We start from the raw sequence: 14,746 nt of genomic DNA, 5'->3' as shown, positions 1-14,746 counted from the left end.
TACTCAAGTGAAGTCGAAAATTAAGATAATAAAAAAACTCAGCTGTTATTATGCTTTCTCTTTCTTATCCTCTTACGATCGATACTCCACCCTTCGATGTGTTGGCGAGGCTGAACAACAGGGATATGGCAATCTGATCGACCAATTACATACAGCCAGTAGAGGGAGAAAATCTTCAGAGTGCATCTTTGCTTCCAACAAAATAGGACAGCACTGGGAGTCTGTCCAGGAGGCCATTCGGTAAAAATATGAGTCCCAGGTATGTGAAGCTGCCTGCGAATTAATTATTCTTCCATAAACTTGCCTCGGCACGTGGCCCCATACGCCAGGACTCGTCGGGTTTAACGTCGGCCCGGGCCGGCGTTTCTGAACCAAGAGTCGGTTGTTGTCAAATAATATGGCCGTTGGTGGACCAGAATCATGTGACTGGATCGGGGTAAAACCCCCGTGGAGCACACAACAAAATAATCAATCAAGAATAACCAAGAAGAATAATCAAGAAGAGCCCAACCAGCTCAATTCATTCAAATAAGACCTTTTCACCAATCGTACTCTATTTCCTCTTCGGGATTAGCCGTATATCTGACAATTAAGAGTCTCATTCGCTCAAAAACTACCTATACAGCGAACCACGGCTTATACAGCTCAGCTATCCACCGGTCGAAACTTTATTTCCTCCGAACGAAATGTCCACGCAGAATACCGTCCTTTTGAAAACCCAAGAGAATTGGAAGGAATGGAACACGCAGTTTGAAGGTTTAGCCAGAGGCAAGAATTTATGGGGAATTATTACTGGCGATGAACAAGAGATTTTAAAGCCAGCACCACCTACCGATGACACTTTGGCACCACCAGCTGGAAGTACACGATCAACAAATCCTACCTCCCTTGCTGATCGACAATTTGCTTGGACTGTTTACAAAAGCCTTCGTGACGACTATATTCTTCAACAAACTGAACTAAGCAAACTGCGGGAGTGGATGCAGAAGACTATTTCTCCACAAGTGTATGAATATTGCTGCGATCCAGAGGATTCGATGAAGGAATGGTACGCCAAACTAAAGCAACGGGTGGGAATTGATGATGCCACAGTCAAGAAACTTGCCCGCGAAGACGTATAAAAAGGCCATTAAACCTGTCACAAGACCTCGGGATGTACTTACCTGGTTAAACAATTGGGAAGAAGCAATGCACAAGGCCGAAAAAGCTAGAATTGCAGTGGCTGCACCACAAGTGACTGGATTGAGGATTTCCTGAATGCTGTACGGCTTTAAACCCGGTATGGGCAACCTCATATGAGATTGCTAAGAATAAGGATATTGAATCAGACAACCTGACATTCAGACTGGTAGCACAAGACTTCCGAAAAGGTTTGGATACCAAAGTGATTCAACAGAGCAGCAATATTGCCAAAGGGTCATTTGGTCCAACCTTTGATGCTGAAGAAGCTAAGACTGAAGGCACGGAATTGAATCACGCACCAAAAGGTCAAAGCTATACCCAGAAGCGCAAGCAAAAGCCTAATAATCTCGAGAGCTGCAATATAGCCAAGAAGACAAAGGTAGCTTGCAAAGCATGTGGGCAAATGCATGAATGGAAGGCCTGTTTCTATCTTTTCCCTCAAGAGGCCCCTAAAGGATTTAAGGAACGTGCTGTAATTAGGAGATTTATTAATCATCTGCTTCAAACAGACAAGGAATTTGCCAAAGAGGTTGAAGAGTGGAAGAGCTTGAGGAATCAAGATTGACTACTTGAACGACAGATTGGAAGAATTCCAGCTTCATTTGCGACATTACCGGATACCTATCCATTAAAGAATTCAGCTATTCTTGACTCCGGATCCACTATCCATATCTTTAATGAAATCACTCGATTCAACGACTTTCAAACCGCACAACCAGGTGACTTTATATGGACTCGTGAGATTCAAAGGTGGAGATCCATGGATATGGCAATGTGATATCAGGTTAGATTAGGTGGAAAGAAGTCAATACTGCACCTCCAAGATGTTGCTTTCTGTCCCAAGATGGCTTGCAATTTAGTGTCTCTACGCCAGTTGCATAAGGCCGGAATATGGTGGGATAATCGACCAGAGCAAAACATCCTCCGACATCAAGATAATCGACCGATTGCGCAGATTGAAGACCAGTTCGACCAGTTTGTGATTGAATACCTTCCCATGAATATAACAAGAGGAAGTCTTTTTAATCGCCGAAACCGCTTTCAATCATCGTTCCATTCTACACCAAGATCTGCACGGGCAGATGCATACCAATGGCACCTTCGACTTGGACATCCTGGACCTCTTACCTTGGAGCATCTAGTCAATTCAACTAAAGGAGCAAGGATTAGAGGTGGACCGACAACAGTGGAATGCGACGCCTGCGGGATTGCAAAGCTAAAGCGTCAGGTTAGCAGAATTCCATCGGATTTTATAGAGGGACCGGGTCAACGCCTAGCCATTGATTTCCATGACTTCGAAGCTGGCTATGGTGGTTGGAAAAGCTTGATGCTAGCAACTGATCGGTGGTCAGGTTTTATCTGGGATTACTACCTAGAGGACCGAACGGCTGACTCAATTATCCACGCTTTGAGGCATTTACTTGGAACACTTGGGCGAATGGATATAAAGGTTCAGGTTATTGAATGTGACAATGAAACTGTGGGCCAAAAGCCTCGCATTGCAGCCTTTCTGCAGTCAGATCCTTATTTTATAAAGATTGAGCCCTCCGCACCTTATACAAGTGCTCAAAACGGTGGTGCAGAGCGCTCAGGGGTGTAATAAAGGATAAGGCTCGAGCAATGCGGGAACATGCTAGATTACCTGCATTTCTATGGCCGGAGATTGTACGTGCATCAGTCTATCTTTCCAATCGAACACCTCAGTACCAAACCAATTGGAAAACGCCTTTCGATCGATTCCATACCTACGTTGCGCACCAAGACGGCATGGTAATCCATGACAGAAAGCCTCAGCAAGCGCATCTAAAAGTATATGGATGCAAAGCCTTCGCCATGACCACAGAAGCACTGAAGAAGTCAAACCGGAAACAGAGATTCAATCCAAGAGCGCATATTGGATATCTAGTTGGATATGATTCCACTAATATCTACCGAATCTGGATTCCACGCCTAAACCGAGTCATCCGTACAAGAGATGTGATATTCAAATGAAGACGAGCAGTTCTCTGGGGATCTGTCCGAACTAGCAATCATGCAGGATCAATTCCGGCAGATATCCATCCAAGATTTCAACCAGATGATCAAGAATATTGAGGTTCCCGAAGAGTCTATGTCGCCACCAAGCCAACAAGAAGAGCAAGTAGTTGGATATTTTGATTCTTTAGACTTTCTGGTGGATATGGCACAATCAGCTATGGATTTGGCGGAAGAAATAGGTCAGAAAGATGCTGAAGACCTAGTCTATCCAACACCACCGGAGACGCCAGAATATCTACAACCAGCTTCGCTATTAGCTATTGGTTCCCCAGCTAGATCTAATCAAGAATCATCGCACTTAGCTGCATGGAAAGCATCGTTTTTGGCTGTACCATTAATTCAACCGAAACGACCCGGAGAGAGAACAACCAAGGCACAATCAGAACGATTACTTCGACAACCTGAAAAGGATTTGCACCACAGAGATTTGCCACCTAAGCCAGTCCACCACAGAGATCTTATTAATCATCCACTTGGCGAACAGTTCAAGCAGGCTGAAAAAGATCATCTTAAGGGACATGAGGATATGTGTACATGGCAAGAAATAAGCCGGCATAATCCTAAATGCAAAGGCAGGCAAATCCTGGATTGCAAATGGGTGTACGCGTACAAGTTTGACCAGAAAGGAACACTACTCGTAAGTGCAAGGCCCGTCTGGTTGTACGCGGCGACCAACAAGAAAGGAAAACAGAAGATCTTTATGCTTCAACACTGGCTATACAATCATTCCGAATCCTAATGGCTACAGCTGCAAGATTTGACTTGGAATTGGTGCAATATGACATTACCAATGCCTTTGTCTATGCAGATATCGATGAGGATGTCTTTATGCAGATGCCACCAGGATACCAAAAGCCAGGTATAATCCTGAAGCTTAAAAGGGCCCTGTTTGGACTGAGGCAATCACCATTGCTATGGCAAAAGCACTTCAAGAAATCCCTTCAAGACCTAGGATTTAATCCTATTCCTCATGAACCATGTTGCATGATTAAAAATGGTATTCTAGTATTCTTCTATGTTGACGACATAATCTTTGCATACCAAAAGGGCTGCAAGAATCAAGAGATACTGGACCAAATTGTTAATCAGCTCCAAAACCAGTACAAGATGACTGGCGGAGATAAACTGCAGTGGTTTCTTGGTATAGAGATAATCCGGGATCGGGAGAAAAGAATTATATGGCTAAGTCAATCCTCTTATATAGAGAAGATTGCTAACCTAGCGGATTCAAGAACCTCAGATACTGTCCCAATAACCAGAGATGAGCTTATTATCTACACCGGACAAGCCACACGCCAAAGTATTCAGAGATATCAGAAGAAGAACGGTTCCTTAATGTACACAGCAGTCACCACACGACCAGACATAGCCTTTGCAGTGTCCAAATTATCCCGCTTTCTTACCAATCCAAGCGACGAACACCATGCTGCGGCTGACCGCGTCCTTTTATACCTTAAACGAACGAAAGACCTAGCGCTGCAACTGGGGGTGGAGATGACTTCATCCTGTACAGCGATGCTTCGTTTGCGGATAACAAGGAGGATCGAAAGAGTTCGCAAGGATATATAATGCAGTTGTTTGGAGGAGTAGTAGGATGGAGGGTCAACAAGCAGGCAACGGTGACTACTTCTACCACTGAGGCAGAGCTTCTAGCGTTGTCCCACGCAGCTGGAGAAGGAATATTCATCAGCAGACTGCTTAAAGAGCTTGGAGTTCAACTGGATAAGAGAAAGAAGGACCAACGGATTCAAATCTTCTGTGACAATCTCCAAACAATCCGGCTTGTGCATAAAGATATAAACCGACTTCAGACAAGGCTTCGACACGTGGATATCCATAATCATTGGCTCAGGCAGGAAGCTCTGGAAGGAAGAATCCAAGTCAGCTACACACCAACAGACAAGATGCTGGCAGATGGACTCACTAAAGCACTGCCACGGCAGAAATTCGAGCCGTTTGTGGATCAGCTAGGACTTCGGGACATCTCTGGAGTCAAAAGGATTGATGGAAACACTGAACGGATATGACTGAATGTCAGATTCGACCCGGAATAGCTTCAAGGTTGCTGAAATTGGAAGGAAAGGTTCGAATCTGAGGGGTGTGTCAAATAATATGGCCGTTGGTGGACCAGAATCATGTGACTGGATCGGGGTAAAACCCCGTGGAGCACACAACAAAATAATCAATCAAGAATAACCAAGAAGAATAATCAAGAAGAGCCCAACCAGCTCAATTCATTCAAATAAGACCTTTTCACCAATCGTACTCTATTTCCTCTTCGGGATTAGCCGTATATCTGACAGTTGTCTGTCTAGAATTAGCAATAGTATAATTTCATTTCAGAGAGTTCCTTTTTTTCCACATAATTACATTTTGATGGTACAATTTTGATTAGTTATACTGAACCATAATAGCATGACAGCCAATAGTCAAGCAGTGACATTTACCCTTTACTTATTTTCGGTTAGTGTAATTCCAAATTTCAAAACAGGCGATTCGATTACATTTCAAGCTGCCAGATTTCACGAAATTTGACTTACCAACCCTAAAGGGAACGTCCCACGCAAACTCGACAAACACGGAAAGCCCGTTCCCGACACCTGTCAAGACCTTCTTCGCCCCTAGACTTTCATCGTTCCCATCTGGTATAATTTATCATTTAAGGTTGAGCAGGATGGGTAGTGCAATCCATATGGCCCTCCTCATTATCATAGTCAGCCTGTTAGCACAGCCGACCCTTGTACAACGACTAACACAAAAGACCCCTCCTTTCCTAGCTAACATGCAAGGATTTTCACTGTTAGGCTCCTCGGCGGCATTTATTGCCTCGAAGACGTGACGTTTAGCCCTCTAAGCAGTGTCGCCTCTTAGCTTCGAGATATTGATCCATGGGAACAAACCCCTCCGTATGCCCCCACCCCCAGAAACTTCGGCCGCGAACGCACGCCGTCCAGATATAGCCTTTCTCCCAACCACGGGAATCGAAGTTCCACCCCCTTGCGTCATACCCCGCCTGCTCAGCGAGGTTTCACTCGGGACGCCGAGTGGGATCATGGGGTCCCAGATGTTGAAGAGCAGCCCACCTTTATCCAATATATGATAGAGTGGAGGTAACTCTGAACAACCGCGTGGTGGCGAAGGACACAGAACAAGACCTACCTTTGAGCCCCTGTTCGTACTGGCAAGATATAAAACACAAAGCCGAAAATGTACTACATCGGAAAATAGCTCGCAACCGACAGGTGAGGCTAGATGACACCACGATAGTGGTCTCCGTAAACGATCGCTCACAGCGCGATTTTACCAAATGCTTTAAGAGAACTGATATTGACTGGCCAGCCATCCAAAAACAGCTTATGATGTGGGAAAACCTGTTCCACCAGGGCAAGAAGCTTAGACTTTGTATTTCCACTACTTAGACTCCGACGAATCTTCGTCGGGAACCGACAAAGAGGGCAAACATCAGTAACCAGGAGGATGCTCAACGCACGAGAGGCTGACATCGACACTAAACACTTCTCTGGGCAACCTTCAGCTTGGCGGGATGTATACAGAGTAATGCGCTGTCCTACTGCTGGCAGGACCCAAGTGGGAAGAAGCATTATAAACTACGGACACATCACCTGCGGAAACTTGTTAGATATGTGGAAAAAGAAGGCGGTATTATAAAGACCCACGACGATATTCCGGACAATATTCGTGAACAGCTGTACGCAGAGGGGCAGCAACGACTTGAAAGACTACAGAAGGCTCCTGGACATCCCGCCACTGCATCTACTGTTCCGATTAATATCAACGTACTTCCATCTCAATTATCCCTGCCTGTGACGATATCTTCGCCTGCTAGCGCCGACATCACTCCACCGAGAACTCCGAGTAGTGTTATTGAAATTACGGAACCTCTTGAATTAGCAGTAGAGGAATATACCGCTTGGCAGCTGTCACGGTTAAGCACAGAAAGTTTCAAGGGCAATGTCGGGAAGGCACGTGATGTGACGCTGGAAAACTGTCTTGATCTAAAATAATTATATCACAATCAAGACCCCGTCTTTTTCATTGGACAAGGTGTGAAGATCGGAGCTGCACGCAGGTTGGTGAGGTCAATGACTGGGTTGAGGAAAAGAAACTCGTCCGAGGTAATTACTAATAAATTTGAATGTTATTAAAGACATGCTCTTGTCCACATCTTTTTATATAGTCAGTCTATATATATTAAGCAACTAGAAATGACATCACTATTTATATCCTCGGAAAGGGACCCGAACACTCTCTCCCGCCGTGCACTAGTCAGGCCTGGACCTCTAGCCCTAAATTTATATATCTAACTTAGGTTGAGACTATAGACAAAACCTTAATTTAAGTGTATAATCAGCCAATAATAAACTTCATCCACAACACCTCAGCATGTGTAAAAATGCTACAATTTACAGCTCTGCATCTTGATGATACTCGATGGTCAGCCCTGCGTGGCGAAAGTGTCCATTTGCACTTTGCTCTCGTGATCCAACCTTATCAACACACCACTCTATGAATGTGTCAAATCCCTGTCCAGGATTGTCCTTATATGACTGCCAATGCCGCCGAATAAAGGCTTTAAGCTTAGCGAAGAACTCCTCGATTGGGTTTATATCCGGTGAATAAGGCGGTAAATATACCAATTTGACACCTTTTTCAAAGCACATTTGCTCAATGCGTTCGGAGTAATGGAAAGATGCATTGTCCATGATAAGAACCAATTTAGGCTCGCGTCATTGTCCGCAGTGCTCGAGGAGTTCTTTAATAAAGTCTTCAAAGAATGCCGCATCAGTGGAGCCCCGGAACACACGAGAAAGTACAACCCCGTCTTGAGAGTAAGCCGGAAGTATCTGATAGCGCTGATCTCGATGGAATTTGGATATCTAGATCGGTGTTGTACCCCTCGGCGACCACCCGGTCCTCCGAAAGCCAATCCATTTATCACACCCAGACTCGTCAACATACACCAGGTGGTACAAGCAGAACTCGGAGGAAAAATGTACATATTCATCCCGTAGATCAGCATTTCGTTCTCTTGCTGCTGTTGGATAAGCCTTTTTAACCACCCTTTACAGCGAAGCGCATCACTAATAGTGGATTTCGGTGCACAGATATTGATTCATCCAGCAAAACGAGCTCCATTTCATGTAGATACGCATCTGGCTTTTCCAGTAAATAATCACAGAGAGCTTCTGACATCACTGGTGTAATTTCCGCGGCCGTCCGCTATTATTCCGAGGCGCTTTAAGACTACCAAATAATTGAAGATTAGCACGTAGTCGGATAATTGCGCGTTTACTGCAACCAGTAGCTTCAGCCATCTGGGAAGTAGTTAATTCACCGCAGATCAACATATCATGAATAAGTTCGGGCGCTGATTAAGTTAGATTAGAAGCCATTTTCTGTTACACTTCAGTAGTGATCAACTACTAAGGTCGTTCTCGTAGGCTTATTTCCAGGCAAAGAGAATATTTGAATTATAACACGTGGACTTGTAGGCATTGGAAGATCTGGTTATAATACGTTCCTGTATTTTACGATACATACGCGGGCTAATAATATTCCGAGCTAACGTCTAAAAGTAGTTTAGCGCAGTTTCACCTTAGGGTTGCTGAAACAATCAAAGAGTATAAGTGGTGACAGTCTGATCCGGAAGCACTGTAAGATGATATCTGTACTTGGAACATTTTTAATTCAGAAAGTCCCAATTTAGGAAAAATTCACGGACTGGATGTCTTGTGGTGGAATAGTCATCGTAATGGTAACGTGATCCTGTCTGAAAAGTCCGATTATATAGGGCCTAGTGTAAAGGGCTGGAGCCCATTTGACCTCTCGGGCCAATGTCCCTATTATCCCTGTTGTCCCTACTTTCCCTACTGTCCCCGTTGTCCCTATTATCCCTATTGTCCCTACTGTCCCTTTTGGCCCTGTTGGCACCGTTTGGCCCATCGGCCCTCGATCCATATGTCACGTGACTTTTCTCATTGTTTGTTTACCGCTCATTTCCTCTTCCTTCCTTTCTTCAACGATTCCTTCTTGTACATAACCTATCTCATAGGTTCTACGGGTTCAGCCCTTGACACCTAGCAGTGCAATAATATTTGCGTTGGTGCCAAACAATTCATGCTGTGGAGCCAGTAGACTTCGTGAACATATAATGGTATTTCTGTGTGGGTGTCAAGGGCTGAACCCGTAGAACCTACAGATAGGTTATGTACAAGAAGGAATCGTTGAAGGAGGGAAGAAAGGAAGAGGAAAATGAGCGGTAAACAAACAAGATGGGGAGTCACGTGACAGGGATCGAGGGCCAATGGCCCAAAGGGCCAACAGGGCCAAAAGGGACAGTAGGGACAATAGGGACAATAGGGACAATAGGGACAATAGGGACAACGGGGACAGTAGGGACAATAGGGACAATGGCGACAGTAGGGACATTGGCCCGAGAGGTCAAACGGGCTCTAGCCCTTTACAGTGGGATCAAACTGGATACTGTGATGACAGATAAATTGGGTCAATAAAATCACAGTGAGTCATATATCAAGGACACTAAAGATAAGGAGGAAAGGAAGCAGGAAGATCCAGTTATACTAGCTGATTACATAGTACTTCTGTATATTTTCTTGTCTAACCTAGCACTGCATAACGTGAAACGCGCGTAGATTTCACTGAGTTCTCTGCGAGTGCACATTCCTCACTCTTCACTCATAATATCACAGATTCCTTCCATTTAAAATTGAATAATTCCGCGTTTCGAGAATCTGAAACCAACATTAAGTGCAACTAGCACAGAAATATTTACAAGTGCTTTGTTCTATTATGAGAGTCAAGTTGGATAAACTTCTCTCTCTAAGAGGCTAATAGCTAATGTTGGCTCTTGGCGATTAAGTGCATCCATTCATGTGATGCCTGCATTTTATTGAGTATACTCTGTAGAAATGCAACCTTAATGTCAAGAATAAAAAGAACTCCTCGATTCCTCCCAATGAAATTTGTTGCCTTGAGCAAGGAGCAGGACGGATAAATAAGATACGCTATTTCACGTTTCTCTCTCTGCTTCCTTATAAACTCTCCTACATTAGCTTCTATCATGCTTGTTGAACAGTTTATTGCTAACTTCAACATCCATGATGAGTAATATCGCCAAGCGCTTGAATGTGTGGACCAACTAAGTGGAGATGGAAAATATGGATACTATGAAACTCTGTAAGCTAATTTCAAGATAGATCATTGGTTAATAGGGAAAGTTTTACTAGTAGGGTCTGAATAAGAAGTAGGAATATAAAACCCTTGGTTCAGCATGCGTTAAACTTACTTCCCGGTACGACCGGGAATGGAGATGTATGGGTTGGAGAAACCTTCTTTATTAGCTCAACAAGAGCTCATTAAATCACCGGTAAGACAGCGACCAGACCTAGACTTATATAGACTTTCTTTCTTTATATCACGCCAAGAAAGTTTCTTAATGACATATATATACAACAGAATGACCTTGCGCTATATTCTTTATATACTTTTACATGTCCCACTTCCTACCCAGAGCATTGAATATAACACCGTATCCCCTCTTTATGTGATTTTCAAGTTTAACGCTTTTAACTAGTCAATTACGCTGCCTTTCTTTCAATATGGGGTTTGACCATATTGGCATTCGGGTGCCGCCTAGGATTTTTTCTGCTACCCTTGCTTTTTATCTGTCTTCTCTGAAACCACTGGGATATAAAGAGATGATGCGACCCATCGAGAACTGTGTTGGCCTGGGTGTTGGCCGTCCAGAATTCTTCCTTACTGCCGACAAAGAAGTCCCCACCAACCAAAAGGTACACCTCGCTTTTAAAGCCGAGGGTAAGTGTTTGCATTTCTTAGCTCTTAGTACCCCCTTACTCTATCTATAGGACTTACCCCTTATTCTCTCTCCCTGGAGTTTGTCTATCCAATAAAGGTTGGCTAATGAATGTCTCAGACCACGCCACAGTCGATGCCTTTTATTCAGCGGGTATTAAAGCTGGCGGTACTTGTAATGGACCCCCAGGCCCGCGGCCTGAATACAACTCACCCACATACTACGCTGCTTTTGTCCTCGATCCAGCCGGGAACAATATCGAGGCTTCATATGAATAATCCTGGAGACTCTCCCAATGTTCATTGCACAATCTATAACCACCCAACCTTCCTATTATGATATAGCTCTACAGTTCACTGTCATTTTAAACCTCTTATGGATTATTTCACAATACATGTTCTGGTTATAAGGCATGGTTCTCGAGTACTTTTGTGTCGCATGGTGACCTTCGCTCATATTCTGATTCTGGAGCCCCATCTACTATCCAAGATTAGGCTATGCGCACTCGTCTTCAATAAAATCTACCCCCAAATTATCATACTAACTCCCCTACGTAAATTAATTTGCGTGTGATAAGCGGATAGGGTTCAGAAGAACCAGGTGATCTCCTCTTGTACGACGCCTGTCCAGGTGTCGAGTTTCAACAACTTTGGATAGAAGAAATATTGTCGCTGCGGCTCTAGATTTATATATTGCTGAAGTATGATCGAAGCTGAAAGAACCCGCTCTCGTGATATAACCAACACTCATTCAGACATATTATTACTTCCAAATGAACCAATTCTCGGACTTTGATGATACATATGTGAAGAAATGGTATGTTTGCCAAGGTTTTATTTAACGACCTTTCGTCACCATGGTAGCTAGATAATCTTTAACACTGCCTATGTAAATGCCACTTTCGATGTAAGAAATATGTAAGCAAATCTCGCCGTGCAACTAAAGCAATTTGACAAACCCCCGCCATAGGCCTTTAGATTAAGATTCCATGAAGGTCCACCACCTTTTGAATATCCCTGAGCCTTTGCAACTTTTCTTCACCGTAACCAGCTCATACCTCGTTGGCCTGCTCAGCCGACGCGTAGCTGACGTACAAATACTTGTTCTCAATGCCCAGATTCTGGGCTGCTTGAATTCTTCGGATGGTGTTTGCGGTCATTCCAGTAACAGCAGCGCCATCAGTCCCGTGAGACCATGCGGTAGATATTAAGATAGCTAAAAGGCCCGTTAGTAGCCATGTAGGAGGAAAGCCTGCCTAAGATATAGGGTCGGAAGCACATAGGGTTCAACTTGCCCGATACCCAGGGCATTACTGCCTCTTTGTCTCGTGAATGCGATATGATTCCTCTGCAACTGGTAGCATATGAAGTTGGGAACCAGGCCGGGTGTGGTCTTGATGGCCTCAACCTCCCGTTGGAATATCCGAAGACCCTGCGGCAGCAGGTAGAGCGACGGGAGACACTCAGCGTAGAGAACAAATTCCTAGGACATTATACCAAATCAGTTGGCAAGAACGGGAAAAGAAAAGGGCCAAGACTTATCGCATTGTACCTATTGTGGTGAACTCATTCACCAGACTGCTCATGGTGCTTATGATTGTGGTCATGCTTAAAGTAGGGATGTCATCAATTGAGCAGTAGACAGGGGGTTCTGGACTGGTTTTCCGTGGCACTGGGTGCCCATAAGGGTGAAGTTGTCATTATCAGAGTCGTAGGTATAGTATAGGTCATATTCCATTTCTGTGGCAATGGAGAGATCTGTATTTGTGTATAAGTCGAAACCCTGTCAAGAACTTGTTCGGTCTTGTTGGCAGGGTAGGATGGCATGCCGGTGAAGACAGGCCTTAGGCAAATGTGCAAAGTGTGAAGGCTGTAACAAGGTAGGCCTATAAAACAATATTTCGTAGCATGATACAACGTACTTGAAGATATAGGAGTCTTGTAGTAGTATCTTTGAAGTCTCCTTATTTCACTGATGAAGGTTGTATCAGAGTATTTATATATTACTGATCCCTTCTTAAACTTCAAGGGTACTCTACCCTGACCACCCCAGTAAGGGATCTCTACTACTAAATGGGCAAATGTCGACTATGTTAAAGGTAGGCTGTTTAGTTATCAACGTCTATAGCTTCAGACCGGGAAGGTATCAAACGCATTTTATAGTCCATAACCGTCAGCCGAATGCTGAGATTGCCTAATAACTAGACCTTAATACAGCTAAGCGCCATGAAATTTGATGAGAGAGTGGGCCCATGGGCCTAGGTGTGATTAGATGAACTTACAATTATAAATAGACTTCCAAGTCTAGCTCATTCGCCAAGAATTTGTTCCCTTTACTGTTTACACCTTTCCTATTCCTACATATAAGCGCATTCACCCTCCGCTAGAGGTCATATCGTCCTGTTATAAATGTGCATGAATCTTTGATGTGAAAAGACAATTTCTGTGTAACATAATACTTGACCCCAGAAATGAACCGGAATGTGGAGGGACCTCTAGAAAAGCAGATTGCTTTACTATCATTATCGCAGCGTCTCCGTGCCTGACATGATGAGGATTGGTCGGGCATCACGGACCCAAAAATACGCCGAAAGCTGCAAAATCACGTGAACAAAAGAGCCCAATATAAGTTCTTTACTTAGCTACTAACTGGCAAGCGTTATGTTAATTGTACACTCAATGGAACAAAACACACTCCAAAATATCAGAGGACAAAAACGGTGAACACAATAGTAATTCTATTACTAAGAAACAAGTCCCAGTTGCACTTGATGTTGTATACTGGAATAATAAGTACTAAATACCAGGTGGATCTGCAGCAGATCGATGTATGTGTTAGAAGCGCTCAGAAGCGCGATAGCTAGATCCTTAGCTAAGATGCTTAGTCAGGTGCGAAGTGTTTATATTCGCACCCGCGGGCCTGAACTCTTGAAGGCCAGCGATTAGTTCTGCAATATACGTGGTTTTATCTTCTCTCCCATATAGACACTTCCTTTCGCACCGTAGCACCCCGTTCAGCTCGTTACCAACCCCACACATAACAGTACGGCAGATCGAGGCTCTTTAAGCTTTCATCCAGGCTTTCAAATATATGCTTTCGGCTCAGCTGTACTGGTTAACATAGCATAAGTTATTCTTTTCGTCATCACTTATTACCATCGGTTTCTCAGCGCCGCCACCGACTGGTGCCCATAGCTTGGTTGCGATTACAATATTTTCTCGGCGCCAGTTGTATTTCTTGATAGCCTTGCCCAAAATCTCTTCCAACAAGCCGTTGGAATAGGTATTTGCCGTGTTGAAGTTGAGACCGGATTTATAGCAGTGGTTAAGGACAGGTAGTGCATCGTCTTCGGGAATTAACTATTTAAATCGGCCCTCAGGGTCTCCACAACTTATGCATCCTACACCAATTAGGGCGATGCAAAGACCACTGCTTCTGAGCTGCACATATTTTATGTTAAATAGTTGAAGGGTTCGTGAGGATGATGGAGTAAAAAAAGAAAGGATTTAGGGGTCTAAAGACTTGGAATTTAGAGCAAAGGACCATGGTTTATATTACGATATGAGTGGCGTTAGCAAAAAAGCTTGACAACAGGGGTTGGAGAAAGGTATGCGCTTGCTCCTGCACCATAATAACAGTCTGCATCTAATTAAACAATTATTCAAGATATAA

General features: G+C 43.9%; 3 protein-coding genes across 3 annotated transcripts; 2 read left to right on the top strand and 1 right to left on the bottom strand.

The window, feature by feature from the left end:
• Window positions 1-686: 686 nt before the first annotated feature.
• Window positions 687-1,121, top strand: ATNIH1004_011363 (uncharacterized protein; the record flags this gene model as incomplete). The annotated part of the gene is made up of 1 exon (XM_033575926.1): window positions 687-1,121. One exon carries the CDS (start codon window positions 687-689, stop codon window positions 1,119-1,121), a length of 435 nt encoding a protein of 144 aa, XP_033421781.1.
• A 9,738-nt stretch (window positions 1,122-10,859) lies between these two features.
• On the top strand, window positions 10,860-11,352 carry ATNIH1004_011362 (VOC family protein; the record flags this gene model as incomplete). The annotated part of the gene is made up of 2 exons (XM_033575925.1): window positions 10,860-11,076; window positions 11,195-11,352. 2 exons carry the CDS (start codon window positions 10,860-10,862, stop codon window positions 11,350-11,352), a joined length of 375 nt encoding a protein of 124 aa, XP_033421780.1.
• Window positions 11,353-12,125: 773 nt separating this feature from the next.
• Window positions 12,126-12,659, bottom strand: ATNIH1004_011361 (uncharacterized protein; the record flags this gene model as incomplete). Its single annotated transcript, XM_033575924.1, has 3 exons — window positions 12,126-12,289; window positions 12,376-12,556; window positions 12,648-12,659. 3 exons carry the CDS (start codon window positions 12,657-12,659, stop codon window positions 12,126-12,128), a joined length of 357 nt encoding a protein of 118 aa, XP_033421779.1.
• Between the last annotated feature and the right edge of the window lie 2,087 nt (window positions 12,660-14,746).

The sequence above is a fragment of the Aspergillus tanneri genome, assembly GCF_003426965.1.
Source record: "Aspergillus tanneri strain NIH1004 chromosome Unknown AapTan_8_pilon_pilon_pilon, whole genome shotgun sequence".
NCBI lineage: Eukaryota > Fungi > Ascomycota > Eurotiomycetes > Eurotiales > Aspergillaceae > Aspergillus > Aspergillus tanneri.
Note: the sequence above shows the minus strand (reverse complement) of the source record. Positions and strands in the feature narration are given on the sequence as shown.